The 15,986-nt window shown below is 37.4% G+C and overlaps 1 protein-coding gene across 1 annotated transcript; it reads right to left on the minus strand.

Moving 5' to 3' along the window:
- Positions 1-1,521: 1,521 nt before the first annotated feature.
- On the minus strand, positions 1,522-12,192 carry LOC114651083 (putative gustatory receptor clone PTE01). Its single transcript, XM_028801043.1, has 2 exons — positions 11,302-12,192; positions 1,522-1,572 (listed from the first exon to the last, which is right to left on the minus strand). Exons 1-2 carry the CDS (start codon positions 12,190-12,192, stop codon positions 1,522-1,524), a joined length of 942 nt encoding a protein of 313 aa, XP_028656876.1.
- Between the last annotated feature and the right edge of the window lie 3,794 nt (positions 12,193-15,986).

Genomic DNA, 15,986 nt, shown 5'->3' on the forward strand with positions numbered 1-15,986 from the left:
GGTATGTAAACAACAGTGATCATTACCCCATTGAACTCCCGCGGTAAATAGATAGGTCTACATTTAGTAGTCATGTCCTTCAAGTCAGGGGAGCAATGGCTATCCACTATCACTGCGTCCGTGCACCAGTTATTATTGATGTACACACACACCCCCTCCTCTGCTCTTACTGGAGTCTCTAGTTCTGTCGAGGCACCATGATGTATAGCATGTTAACTCAATAGCCGAGTCTAGTATGCATGAATGAAGCCAGGTTTCCGTGAACAGAAACAAACAACTGTCCTTGATCATGCGGTCTGATGCAACCTGAAGCCTCAGTTCACCCAGGGAGCTGGGTGTCCTGGCTATATTCACGGCAACGGTGTGCGAGTGAATGAATTCTGCCGTAACACTCCCCTCACAGCAGACTCCAATCTTAAGAAGATCATCTTGGTTGTAGTATATGTTCGCCCAACAGGATGTAGAACGAACTAAAATCAATACACACACACACAAAACAAGACTCTGAAGGGGACAGCACCAAGCCGTTGCAACTATGTGCGCCGCCAAGATGTTACTAGAGGCTTCTAGAACTATGGAGCCAGGACACACATTTTTTGATGTTTTTTTTCCATGATATCACAACAGAGGACAGAAAGTAAAGATTGGACCAATTTTGTGGCCAAATAGAGCATACCAGGTAAGCACATATATTTGTTTGCCACATTTTGAAACTGTTGGAGCATTTTCTCCATAAACACAACATAGAAGGTGGCAATTTCCCCTATATAGTTGACTTCTCTACTTCACAGAGTGAGGCAAATTCGAATCCTGCACCAGGATGTTATTGGTGTGGAGTTTGCCAGCTATAGACAATAGATTTGGTACCTGTGTGAGTTAGAGTGTAAATGTGGCTGCCCAGTTCTCTGTTGGATTGGAGTCCTGTCCACAGCTGTTGTCACCTTGAACTCAGTACTGCTATGGTTATAGTTATAGTTTTCCCTAAACGCAGTACTCCAGATTGCTAAAGCCAATGACAAGCAGATGTAGGGAAGTAGTAGTAGAAAACCACCATCATCAAAACAATGCCATATTCAGGAAAACTTGCAGTTCCTGCAGAAAAATGTGGTGCCACGATTAAACAAAGTAGCTTGAGCCTAAGTACTCATGGAGACATATGGCTGTACACTAATGGTTCCCAAGTTCAGTCCTTCAGTCAACCCAACCAACTTCTGCTTTTAACTATACAGGAATTGTAACCGGGTAGACAAGAGTTAAGTATCAAAGCTTGGTATGTGGAGCTACAATCAAAGTCACAAAACAGAGTGGAAAATCAATAGCCCAAAAAGGGTAAACATAACTAGAGCCGAGACACCGGAGGGCAGAAAAAAATGTTGCAACCAAAAAATCCAAAAATAACAATACATAATATTTTTTTATCACAAATTCAGTGTTTGATGAATTAGGTAAGCATGGCATCAACTTTCTAAAACATCATATTAATGATGTCATCACCATCCTCCTGCAATGCTGCCTTGCATTTTAGCAATCAATCTCCAACATGACAACTTCCTGTTGGAAAACAGCATGGTGCTGCAGGAGAATATGAATAAAAACACAACAAAGAAAAAGATCAATGCAACCACTAGATTATTTGGCCTGAGAAACCCAAAATACTATATTCAAATGTTTTATTGAGGTGAAGAAACAGCAAAAAAATATTTTTAAACCAGATTATGGGATACAGTAGAACCCTCCAGATCTGCCTGTTGGGCTTGACAGGATTCCTTCTATGAAATTTATTTACTGCATATATTCACGGATACGTTCTCACCCGGATAAGTCGGGACTTGATTTTACAGTATAATTTCTGGTATTTTATAGTGTCGGTCGTATAAGTTGAATGCGGAAAACTCATGCTATTGGTATAAGGGATTATGATATGCTAACACCCACCTGAGAGAGTAACCACAGAGCACACTGACTTTTTTTCTATTTGGGTGCGGCAATGCACTGTATCAGCACGTGCTCCTAACCTCTCTCTTTCTCTATTGTGCCTATGTGAACACACAGTAATACCCAAACTAATTCGAAGCAACATTTGCACTGATTTGTGTTTTTTGTATCTCACACCCTCTTACACCTTTATCGTAAGAGCATCTGTTATCTACGATGGAGCGTTTGATCAGAAGAAAATATGAAGCTGATTTTAAATTAAGCATTGTTGAAGTAGCAAAAGAAATTGGTAACTGTGCTGCTGCAACAAAATTCGATGCATCTGAGAAACTGATGCAAGATTGGAGGAGGCAAGAAGATGTAAAAAAAATGTAAGTGTCGCATTTTTGAATGGGCGTATAAGTTGGGGTTTTATTTTATGATCAATTTTTTGGGTTTCAAGTCCCGACTTATATATGAGTATATACAGTAGCAACTCGGGTGCATAAACACGATCTACACAAGCCCAAGAACGGTTCTCAGGGATCTAGTCACTAATGAACCAAATACACAATACAAACACCACAACGCTGTGAGTCTAAAACTTTCTGGATCTCATATTTCTCACTCCTCTCTATTTAAACAGAGGGAGGCTTATAATAAGGACGCTACAACTTTATACAGGTTTTACGTGGGAAATGTGACATTTCGTATGAATTCTAAAGTTAGAAGGATGGGCCAACTGGTAAGAGACTGGACCCACTCTTTTGTGAATGATATAAGGATCAATTCAATTGCATACGAATTTACAGGACGGAACCCTTAGACGGGTGTCCCAGGACGTGAACCACACCTTCTGCCTGACCCTAAACTCTTGGTTCACCCTGCATTTACAGGCCAGAAACAGTTTGCAGAGGCTCCCACCTTCTTCAAATTCTCCCAAACTAATACCAGACTGCTTTAATTCATTGAAGATATTCCAAAACAGTAGGAACAAAAGAAGCAAGATACTGAAAAACAGGTAAATTAGGTTTATGCCCATACAGTATAAACAATCAAATGGAGACATACCAATAGCTGAGTGATAAAGTACATTGCAGGCAAATTCTACCGTAGACAGTACATTCACCAAGTTAGACTGACATGAATCAGTTGTACATCAAAGGAATTTATTAAGGTCTTGATTGACTTTCTCTGTTTACCCATTGGGTTCAGGATGATAACCCAATGATGTTAACTGTGCAACACATTTATGAGCAAAAAAATTGCCAAAAGAGACTCAAACAGGGGAGCATGATCCCATATGACAAAAGAAGGAAACCCATGCAAACAAACAACCTCTTTGATAAAAATGTCAGCAAGCTATCTAGCCATAAAAAATTTCTGCAATGATAGATACTTTATTAATCCCAAGGGGAAATTCACATACTTCAGCAGCAGCATACTGATAAAAAACAATATTAAATTAAAGAGTGATAAAAATGCAGGTAAAACAGACAATAACTTTGTATAATGTTAACGTTTACTCCCCCCCCAGGTGGAATTGAAGAGTCGCATAGTGTGGGGGAGGAACGATCTCCTCAGTCTCTCAGTGGAGCAGGACAGTGACAGCAGTCTGTCGCTGAAGCTGCTCCTCTGTCTGGAGATGATACTGTTTAGTGGATGCAGTGGATTCTCCATGATTGACAGCAGCCTGCTGAGCATCCGTCGCTCTGCCACAGATGTCAAACTGTCCAGCTCCATGCCTACAATAGAGCTTGCCTTCCTCACCAGTTTGTCCAGGCGTGAGGCGTCCTTCTTCTTTATGCTGCCTCCCCAGCACACCACTACGTAGAAGAGGGCACTTGCCATAACAGTCTTATAGAACATCTGCAGCATTTTATTGCAGATGTTGAAGGACGCCAGCCTTCTAAGGAAGTATAGTCGGCTCTGTCCTCTCTTGCACAGAGCATCAGTATTGGCAGTCCAGTCCAATTTATCATCCAGCTGCACTCCCAGGTATTTATAGGTCTGCACCCTCTGCACACAGTCACCTCTGATGATCACGGGGTCCATGAGGGGCCTGGGCCTCCTAAAATCCACCACCAGCTCCTTCATTTTGCTGGTGTTCAGGTGTAGGTGGTTTGAGTTGCACCATTTAACAAAGTCCTTGATTAGGTTCCTATACTCCTCCTCCTGCCCATTCCTGATGCAGCCCACGATAGCAGTGTCATCAGCGAACTTTTGCATGTGGAAGGACTCTGAAATTATATTGGAAGTCCGATGTATATAGTCTGAACAGGACCGGAGAAAGTACAGTCCCCTGCGGCACTCCTGTGTTGCTGACCACAATGTCAGACCTGCAGTTCCCGAGACACACATACTGAGGTCTGTCTGTAAGATGTAAGAATGGTATTAAATGAGAGAATATCAATCGACAATAACAGGGACTGCACTTTTTCTTCCTTAGAATTTAGTAAATCTATAGATATACCTGCTCAAAGTTGACTCAGGGTAGGAATTGGCTGACGAAACCCTAATGGCAAACCCTGGGAAGACTTTGCTTGACTACAGGTCGCACAAGTATGTACAAAATCATGCACATTTTTTTCCTACCAAAAAGACTGTTTTAATAACTCTAGCAACTGAAATGTACCAGGATACATATTTGAAACATATTTGAAGAATATCCATCCATCCATCTATTATCCAACCCGCTATATCCTAACCACAGGGTCACGGGGGTCTGCTGGAGCCAATCCCAGCCAACACAGGGCGCAAGGCAGGGAACAAACCCCGGGCAGGGTGCCAGCCCACCGCAGGGCGCGCACACACACTAGGGACAATTTAGAATCACCAATGCACCTAACTTGCATGTCTTTGGACAGTGGGAGGAAACCGGAGAACCCGGAGGAAACACATGCAGACACGGGGAGAACATGCAAACTCCCGGGAAGTGAACCCGGGTTTCCTAACTGCGAGGCAGCAGCGCTACCCACTGCGCCACCGTGCCGCCCTATTTGAAGAATATGCCTACTCTAATACTTGGGATCACTGCTTGGGTATCATGTAATATTTTTGGTTGTTTGAGGGGGTCAAAAATGGAAAAACAACCCATCCTCTTTCATTGAGGAACAACTGCTCTGGATTGCTAAAAGATATCAGGTGTTGTCTAAACTGTCTTCACCTTTGAAAAAGCTCATTGTTGCTCAACCACTGCAGTCCACTTCATCAGCAGATCATGCATCACATTTCAAATGCCCTTTCTGGTCCATCTCTTCTGAAGCTCTGCAGTCACATCAAGTTAATCATACAGCTTCATGCCCTATCAAACAAAAAACACCATTCTCCCTATTAATCACCTGCCAGCTTCAGACCCAAACAGTGCTCACATAGTTATTGGATATTACTTATTGTTGACTAAATTATCAGTAAGGTGAGGAATAATCATATTAAGACATATGTTTTCTCCTCACTATTGATAGATATGTGACTGCTTATTTTGTGATATTATTCTATAAGTTAAATATATAATAGAGCATGTGGGATTAAATTATATTTCTGTGGAAGAAACTGAATTGTTAAAGCGTGATATCACTACCTAATAAATTTTCTCAAACACAGAATCAGATCTAAAATCACAATATAATTATTTTTTGCACTGTCAACAGACTTCTCAATCTATCATGCTATATGAAAAATATTCATTAGAAAAATTTATTTTATTTGCAGTTTACTTTGCCACTGTTTCCCAACCATGAATTTGATAATTAGGTTAGAAAATGAATGGATCAATTGAATTGTATTCATTCAACATTGTCTTCTACAAATCTAATTTATTGCAGCACATTATGAAGGGTACGATTTATAATCATGTATAATGTAAAAGACGCTACATTAAACATTCCTGCTTACATTAAATATTGCCTTTGCTGTATTTTAAAAATATATGGGGTGCACTTTCCTTATTGAAATATGTGAAATAATAAAAAAATGCTTCACCTTTTTAAAATACACTATATACAGTAATAGTCCAATTTTAAATGATAGGAAAGGGGAAACAGTGCATTAAAGTCAATGGAGTAAATATCATCATTTTACACTTTAAGTCATTTATGCAGATTATAAAAATCAACATTACAAATAGCATTGTATAAGCAGAGCAGCATAATGTGTAATGCACCTACAGAGAGGAAAAGTTTCAAAAAAAGTTTAAAGGGGAAGAATATGTCACGATTAGCTATGTAAAAAGGACTGATGAATACCATGCCACCCTCAGAACAGACCAGCCTGTGTTTTTCTCATTTTTGTGTCTGATGTCTGAGACAGGAGGAAGGATGGAGGAGGTAGCAAGACATAGAGAAGAGGAAGGATGGAGGATGGACAATGGAAAGCAAACACAGTTTTTGTCAAAGAACAAATGCTTTTTTGAAATAGGCAGGAGGATGGATTTAAGAACTTTATGATGGTGTTAGAACTGTATGCAGCCATGTAGTCATAAGTCAGCAGAGTGAACAGAAATGGGCTGAGAATGTAGCTCTGGGAGGGGTGCCAGGGGATAGCATGATTGTACTGGAGACCAAGCCAGTCAATATGGTCACACTTATAGGTAATCTAACTTAGACACCATTAAAATATCCGACTACGCCACCCAGTTTTATTAAGAGACTGGGAACTCCTGAAATTTACCAATAATAGCACACAGGTTTCTTTAAATTGGGCGGTGAGTAAACACACAATGAAAGACACAACAGTAATTATAGAAAAAAGCAACAGTAGGTTCTATTACACAAAACAATATAAGGTACATTAAAAAGATGAACGAACATAACAAAAACTAAACATATCAGGAATAAATTTCCCTTTTTTTAAAAGAAAAATACACAGTCCACCCTCTAAAAGTCCATTAAAAACAAGAATTGGAGGATACAACCTTTAGTGGTGCAGAGTCCAGTTTGGGCACTGTGTTACCCCAACACTTAATTGTTCAACTGTCCATGGATGCACTCTGTTCCCCGGCAGAAGCTGTGTCAAATTGTCGACTCCCTGTCAGTGTCTCTTCGTTGTTCCTTTTTCTTCCACTCTGGGCTCCTTTTGTGGCTGGGACCTAGGCACGCCTCATTCCTCGTCTGTCAGCTTCGCTTGGTCCTCTCATGCGGCTTTCCTCTTTCGCTGGACCCACAACTGGCGTCTCCTTGTAGAGCTGTCTCTTCCTCCCTGGAAGTAAATGTTGCTGTCCTTAGTGTCTCACGTCGTGCCAGCCAGGTACCCTTTTCTGCCTGCGAGCCCCCTGTGCCCTGTCCGAGTGTCTTGGCAGCGTTTCCTGTGGACTCTCCCCCTCGCCTTCTGCTGCCAGAAGTTTTTATCTAATTCAGTCCCTGCCATTATCAGTTCTGGACAATCAGATTAAACAATGGTACATCTGCATTTCCTGGGTTTAACAATTAATGAAAACACAAGTTAAAAAAAGGAATTGTTACCAATCATGAATAAGTACAGATATGCTGATTAGAAACCAATATTTCCAAGTCAGGTAAATACAGACATCCTACAAGGAAGCAGCAGTTCTGTTATCACACGTGGTATTGTTTGTAAATCTCAACCAGCCATAAACTTCAAAGTGGTGACTCCTTTGCAGTACAGCAAATAAATACATCCTGCAGCCTTTTAACTTCTCACCGCCCAGTCCCAACAATGGGTGCCTAATGGAGCCACCCAGTGCACAAAACAAAATGTTCCCCTCTGACAAATACTTTAGGCGACATAGGCAGAGTAGCTATTTAAGAAATTGATTAGTCTTCACATTTGTTGGGTTATAAATTGATCTGTTTGTATGGAATGATTACAATGAAAATTAATAAAATAAAAATATTTAAGAAATTGATTGAGCTTGCGCTCCAGACACTGAAGGAGATCCTGGCCCAAATCCATCAGTAGTAGAAGTATGAAAATAATGTCAGCTGTACGTTCAGAAAGGGGCATTGCTTGTGTTTCTTGATGGCGCCTGCACACCTGGGGCCTTGTGTATAATGCCTTGCGTAGAATTCTTTCTTAAACATGGTACACAGACAAAACTGGAAATCTGCATATGTGCAAAAATATTCAGATGCATAAAACTGTGCATAAACAAAGTTCTACGCACTTTCCCTTTATAAATACCAATCAACATGAATTTGAACATACGTGCACGAGCCTACAGTCCCTCTCCAACTCCTTTCAGAATTTTGTCTGTTTGAATATGCAAATCAATATAAATAGCCCCTTCCATTCAGTGTTTTGTTGAAAGACAATGACAAAAGCACATGTAAAAAAAGAAGAACTCAGCGAATGAGAAATTGAGATCCTGCTCAGTGAAATGGAAGCAATGAAAAATGTACTATTTGGTGGCTTAAGCAGTTGTATAAGTAACAAAAGGACATTGATGTAGTAGCACAGTGTGGCAGAAGGACTCAAAAGTTCAAGTTCAGCAAGTCACACAGCGCCCTAAATTAAAAAGACGTCAGATATGAAAAGGCGAGTCTCAGTCCACTGTCTGTGTGTCAACACCACTGAAGGAGGTAGCAGAATTCCGGGGCTCACACTGTTTGAGCTGCTGTAATTATTGGCAAGACATTAATATATCTTGCCACAAAATTAATGAAACACATTTTTGCATCACAGATAATTTTCACATTAATAGAGTGGAAATGCTTCTATTTACATAAGCAAATTCATTTTCTGATGGTATCTTTATAACAGTGTGCATGCAGTCGATTGCTCTGATTACATTTGGAAAAGTGGATGTTGCTGAGAATTGCACTTTGATGTTTGCCTGTTCAACCAAAGTGTAAGGAAATCATATATGTCTGGGTGACAAGTGTGTAATACCATCTTATACAGCTGGCATGGCATGTCTCAGTGATAAATGAGAAATACCCGATCAATCAACCAGTTCACATTGAAAATCTCCTGTAACTAAAAAGCAGAGGGCAAACAGAACTTCCAAAGGAACAGGTAGAGCACAATTCCTTAAAGTCAGTCTTTGTACAGCCTGCCTCTGTTCAGCACACAGCTCCAAGAGGATAGCCGACTTATAAGCAAGTCATCATCATGGGACAAGAAATCAGTATAATCTCTAAATACGCGATCTCTTCTAATTCTTACATTTGCTGAGTCATCTAAAACGCTAAAGCAGCCATGGTAGTTTGGCCATTCTTTGCAACATTATATTATTATAGATTGATTACAATCAAGTGCTTTAAATTTGTAAACAATATGCAAATAATTTCAGTGTATTTGACCTTCACCTGCATATGATAGGATGCTGTTAAGAGGGTGACCATCTTTGATGAACTAAAGTGGGCCCAGTGAATTTCAGCTGTTATTAAAAAAATTCCCCAGTAAACTTATATAGGTGTGCAATCCAATCCATCCTCACTGTTTGCTTAACATCCTGATATGGCACCAGCTTGGCTCAAGATCATAAAGCACAGCACAGGCTTTTAATATGAGTGTACAGGTACTTGTCTTTTTGCTCATATTATATCATTGTCACTATTGTGAGGAGACGTGCAAGTAAGAATTTGCACACGTGACAATAAACTCAAACTTTAATCTTGAAATCCTCAGGCTCTTCAATGCTTAACTGTCATTGGAAATGTGACGATAATGTGTAAACAGGCACCACTGGTAGCAGCTGCAAAGAAGTTTGAACTTAATGGCATATTCATGAAGAAATATATATTTATCAATATTTTTATTCACTTGTTACAGCTTTTGTTTTTTGTTATTGATTATAATAAATACCATACAGAAAATGAAATCAACAAATATAATTTTATTTTAAACAACCCTGTTTAATATGCTTTATATACTAAACAATTAAAAGGAATCAAAAATTATTTTCATACATAGAATGAAAGTAGGCAAATACGTCTGGCAATTAAATGTCAAGAAATATCGTAGACAATAATTTTAAATACTGTACTTGGTGACAAAGCTTTTCTTCAGTATCAAGCACAAGTCGATTTTTATTTTTCAATACAAAGATGACATAGAAACAAAATTCATCCATATATTTACTTTTGTATTTCTTAACTGTAGTTCCTTTTAAAGTATTTTTTATCAATGAACCGGTGTAGGAGCATTTACTTCTAGAAGCTTAAACAGATAAAACAGAGCCATAATTCCATCCATCCATCCATTTTCTAATAACTTTATTCAGCTGACTCTTACATGATGTTGACTGAGGTCAAAGGATGCAGCATGAGGTGCCAGATAAGGGATCCACCATGGAAGGAGCACCAGTCTGTCTCATGTACATACCCACTTACACATGCACACAGAGGCAATTTAAAATTGTTCATTAACCTAACATGTTCAATATATGTTTGGGATGTAATGGGAAAAGTAGAAATCACTTGACTTGTATTAAAATGACTTTTACTTCAAAGTGAAAACAATAAATACACCAATAAACACATTGTTGATGAGTCTATCTCTACTGTTGCAAAGTGTACTCTTCTTTCTGTGGGGAAGCTTCAATTCTGATCCCTCTCACCCAAACTCAGCCTCTCACTCACCGTAAGGTCACCCTAAGGCACATGTACACATATGACAGCTACTAGGGTTCATACTGTACTGTATAATCAGTGTTCATAATCTGCTCTTTTAATTCTATTCTGGCATTCACTTTCAGGCATTTCTTGGGTCAGGGATAGTCCTACAAAGCATTAGTTCATAGCACACTCTGAGAGGTCCCAGTGTCCTTGACTACTGAATGCAGAAAGCCAGGCGCCTGGGACTGTTTGATCTAGCCTGCAAACAGCATTGATTCAATAACTTACTCCTTAATTTTGTGAAACTTAAATTCAAATTGTCTTAAAATGTTATTATTATTGTCAGTTACATCTATTAAAAAGTATGGCAGCAGATTGTGTGATGTAGTGGCTAAGCCACTGGACTGTAAACTCCAAGCCTGATGGATCAGTTCCCACCTTTCACTGTCAGTGTGATGCTGAAGAGGTACTGTAATCTGCCTGATGTCTGCTGGTTATAAAATGTACATATTGTGTATATATATATACTGTATTATTGTAATATATCCCATTCCTATCCTGTTCTCACAAGCCTCACTGGATTAAAAGTGTTAGCTAAATATTTAAAAGCAACACTGAAAAGTAAAATGTTAATATGGACCTTGAGCAAAAGTGAAATTTAGTGTGATAATATCCTGCCTCGTGCCCATGATTGCTGGGATAGGTTCCAGCTGCCCTGAGATCCTGCCAATAGTGAGATAGAAAAAATGCATGAATGGATAGCTGTGCATTAGACACATTTCTGTATTAGATATTCAACTACCTATATATAAAGTTAAAAAATAAGAAATCAGGATGACTGTTTTTTTCTTTTTAAAAATAAGTAAGCAACCCTTTTGCGTATTTCAGGCAAAATCATGCCATATATTAATGGATTTAAAAGAGGAGGAACTGTAAGAAATTCTAATGAAGCGAATGCAGTGACTGCGTTTGTTATTCTCTTTACATAAAATCTGCTCCCAATTAATTCAAAGAGTAAAGAGCATAAAAAAAAGATGAGTGTTACTAAATGGGGGAGACATGTTTGAAAAGCTTTATGTTTTTGCGATCTAGAACTTTTCAAGCACACTGACAGAATTTTCAAGTATGAATAAACAATGAAAATGAAAGGTATTAAAAACGTGCAAATCACGAAAAATCCATAAATATTGTTACTACTTGTGTCTGTACAGGACAGTTTAACAATTTCCCAGTTGTTGCAGTACACTCTATTAATTTCATTGCCGCACAGAGGCAAACGTGCAGATAACATCATACCAATAGACATCATAAAAATAGGATAAATCCAGGATACAAAAATTAATTTTTGAACTTTTGTTGTTGAGAAAATTGTAATGTAATGTAAAGGTGCATTTATTGCTATATATCTATCATGAGCCATGACCGTTAAAATAGATATTTCTGTTGATGAATATATATAAATAAAAAACATCTGAGTAAAGCAAAGCGAACGAGAAATAACATGAACATCTGTTTGAAGGTCAAACATAAATTTAATGTAGAAGGACGTGGATCCAACTAATTCACAAAACAACAGATTACAAAGAAAAATGTACATGGGCTCATGGAGTTTTTTTTCATTGTATATTAAAATAACTAAAGATGAATTAAAAATTATTATCAACATATAGCCTATAAGGGAAAGGCAGAAATATGCCTCCTTTTTGCTACCAAAGTCCTGGAATGCTGTAAGAATAAATATTTCATAAGATACATTTTCCATTGTTATAACAGGTGGTAAAAACCATTAAATAGTAATATGTTGTATATCTGTCTACAAATTAAAAAAGAAAAATTAAAGAAATGTATTATTTTCTTTGTGATGCTCTGGTCTGTATATGTAGCTACCAAGTTTGAAAATCAGCATACATTTTAAAACTGAAGTTACAAGTTCAGTGTCTCCTTTATGCAAGTTTCCTTTTTTCCTAACCTATGAAACTCTTTTTTATTAAAATGTTTTAAAACTGGATCTTACTTCTAATCGGTACTCTCTATGTAAAATTATCAAAACGTTTGAACAGTCAGCAATATGTAAGTCAATTGCCTGTTTAAAAAGGAAAAGAAATAAAGCTATAGTGTTGTTACAAATACAATGTTTTATACAAGGTTTTATAGATCATACCAGTTTTGAAATGAAATTACTAACCAACATTAGGTGGCAATGCCGATTCCTTTTAAATAAAATCGCAGTTTTGAACTCAGGATATATACAGTATATTATATATATATATATATATATATATATATATATATATATATATATATATATATATATATATAAATATACAGGAACAATGTCAATGTCTCAATACACTATTATTTTGCACAAGTCAGATATTTTTTACTATTTTTCCACTTCTTTCAATCTGTTTTATATAGTGTCACTGAAAATATTAAACATCACAGGTCACTTTAGACAGAAAAGAAAACAATACAAGATCAAGTCAAGTTTTTGTATTCTTACAAAACTTTCAGATATATGAAACATTCAGTATTTGTTACAGAGGAACAGAATAACTCTGAGAAGTATAATCATTTACCTTTCTTTGTAATAAATCTAAATTATCCATTAGTTGACTTTCCTACAGTATATCCAAATGATGGAACAAGAGTCATTGAGCTTTTTATATCTTTCCTGAAACACTTAGATCTACTTTTAGCTATTACAATCAAGGGAATTCTGGTGTTTGTTTTCTTCCAATTGCGTGCGTAATTAGCATTTTAAAAAGACTAGTATTGTGGGGTAAATCTGGCTGTGTATAACAGTCAGCAGTATTTTTTTTAGTTTAATGGTGAAAAACTGGATATACAAATGAGGCTTATTAAACAAATTACTTAGAGTATACCATTTTTCATAAAACATTCAAATTACTATTTCGTCATATTACATTTTGACTAAGGCAAAAATCACATTAAAAAGAAACAAAATGCTCGCCAAAAAGTCAAAGAGCCAAAAAAGATTATAAAATTAACCAGTTTTGTTTGTTAACCCAATACTAGGATGAACCTCCTACACAATGTTTTATATCTGTTATGAATGGTTTTGCATTCATAATTACTTACCCACAATTGGAGACTAATTTCTTGAGGCCTGAGTAGCGTATAAGGCAACCATTTTGGTATCAAATTATATTTTTTTTTGTTTGTTTTCCTATAGTTAGAAATATTTTGTGTCATTACCCGAAGCCATTCTGTTTCTCATGAGCATTTTGTAGGATGGTTGCCATTGCATTCCCTGGGAAATTGACAGGAACTGTTGCACATGATGTCTCAGTTGTGACGATATACTGTAAAGGTTGGTGCCATGTGCTTCCTGATAAGCCGAGACTGTGGATCTGTGCATTTGTTTGTAAACTTTCCTGTTTAAAAATTCTATGCTCTGCTTTATCCAATATGAATTTGGTTTAGTGTTTTAGCTTTGTCATTTGGTGAAATTTTTTGGTTATGAACTTTGACTCTGATTTCATCTTGTACTCCCTGTTTACATTCAGTTACAACTTTTCTACTTTAGCAGAACATCTGTATTACAATAGAAAAGTGACTTGCAGCAAGAGTAAACAGAATGGCAGCAGCAGTGAACAAGGAGCACACCAATGGCATGTACCATTTTTCAAACCTTTATCATGTAGAGATTATGTGATTGGCTCACAATACATTCAAAAGTCCAAAGTACAAAAGGTACAAATCCAAAAATGAGTTGAAAACAACCATAGCACCCCAAAACCTCTCATCATCAAACTAGATTTTCCTTCTTAATATGAAAGTAACCTTGCTTTATTTATTTATATTTTTAAAAGACAACTAAAAGAAAACAAAAAGTCTGAGAAGCAAGCTGCTTGCATTTCTATACTCACTTATCATGTATGGATCAGTAAGACGTGATCATTTAGAGTTACAGACACTTGGTCTATCTGCTGTAAATCTTGGGTGTAATAATCAGTGACACACCCTCACTTTTTACCAGCACAACATCAGAATCATAAAATTATTTGAAAGATAATACTTATTTTTTATAAAAGAAATATATTTTGATTGTTTGAATTTTTGTGTAAATTTCTGTTTGTCAGAAATAAGGTTGTTTTTCAAAACAAAATCTAAATTTATAAGTTACTAATAGACCAAATCTGTACTAGACTATCTTTCAGTGCCAATGAGCCTCTCCTAATGGCACAATTAGAGGACTGCTTCTATACCTCATAATTCAACTTGATTCACTTTTCATTACCCAATCAGCAGAAAGGTTTAGGTTAGGGCAGTGAAGAGAGCACTCCTGTTCATTTGAATGGCAAAATTAATTTGACAACATTCTGTCTGAGGACAATGGCTAGCAAAAAACACAAAGATTGATGGGAGGAAAACTTCCACGCTCAGTTAGTTGTCGTTCAGCCGGAGGAAAGGATTTCCAGTGAAGATGCTGCAGTCTTTCACACACATTGTCTAATAGTGCATTTGTCACAAAAAGTGGATGCTCTGCTTGATGGTAAGAAGTACAAGGTAATGTGGCTTTTCTTTGCAGAGTTTGTATCATTGTATGATGTGATTAATAATAATAATAATAATAATAATAATAATAATAATAATAGTAATCTACTCTCTCTATATAAAATCCTAAGCGTAAAAGTGCAACTGTGATGTTTTTATGTCACGTTTTTTGTCACGCTTTAAATTGGGCTCATTTTAAAACCTACATATATATGTTTGGTATCATTCTTTTCAGAATTTATCGAACTTTAATGTGATGTTGGTAGATTTTCAGATTCTTATTCCGTTTTTAAATTATAAACTAAAAAATATCAAGAACTCATGTCTCGCAAGACAGGACATTGTGCCAAAAGATTTAACCACGCCCCAGCCGGAAATAAAACACAGTGTAGGACAGCTGCTGTACAGGGTTTTAAATGTTCAAAGCGCTGTGCGAGATGCAGATCACGCAGCACGGCAGCAGCAGCAAGCCAGCAGCTGATCGAACACAGAGGAGGTTAAAAAAAAACTGTATTTGTTTCCCATTGTATCACTGTTTAAGTGGGGGTTTTGGAGGAGCGACCGCATCTCCTTGGGATGCATTCAGCCCCCCCTCTTCACAAAGAGAGTGGCAGAGACGCGAAGTGACTGGTGAGCAAAGCGAGCAGGGGGGAACCCCCTAACCTTAAGTAATACCATTCCCTATAGTTGACATTGTATTTTCTATAGTACCAGAGTAAGACTTCAGTGCTCAGCCAACAAAAATCAGTTATAGGGTCCCCTGGTTACCACAACATATTTCACAATGTTAGGTATGATAAAGAAAATCATTGCCACATATTACATCTATACTAATAAAAGGCAAAGCCCTCACTCACTCACTCACTCATTCATCACTAATTCTCCAACTTCCCGTGTAGGTGGAAGGCTGAAATTTGGCAGGCTCATTCCTTACAGCTTACTTACAAAAGTTAGGCAGGTTTCATTTCGAAATTCAAAGCGTAACGGTCATAACTGGAACCTCTTTTTTGTCCATATACAGTAATGGACTGCAGC

Source organism: Erpetoichthys calabaricus, chromosome 4 (assembly GCF_900747795.2).
Source record: "Erpetoichthys calabaricus chromosome 4, fErpCal1.3, whole genome shotgun sequence".
NCBI lineage: Eukaryota > Metazoa > Chordata > Cladistia > Polypteriformes > Polypteridae > Erpetoichthys > Erpetoichthys calabaricus.

Coding starts and splice junctions, on each gene's coding strand:
- LOC114651083 (XM_028801043.1), bottom strand. CDS start 12,192: ATGGAAAATGTATCTTATGAAATATTTATTCTTACAGCATTCCAGGAC. Junction 1,573..11,301: donor TGCCTGAAATACGCAAAAGG/GTTGCTTACTTA, acceptor ATTCTCCTGCAG/CACCATGCTGTTTTCCAACA.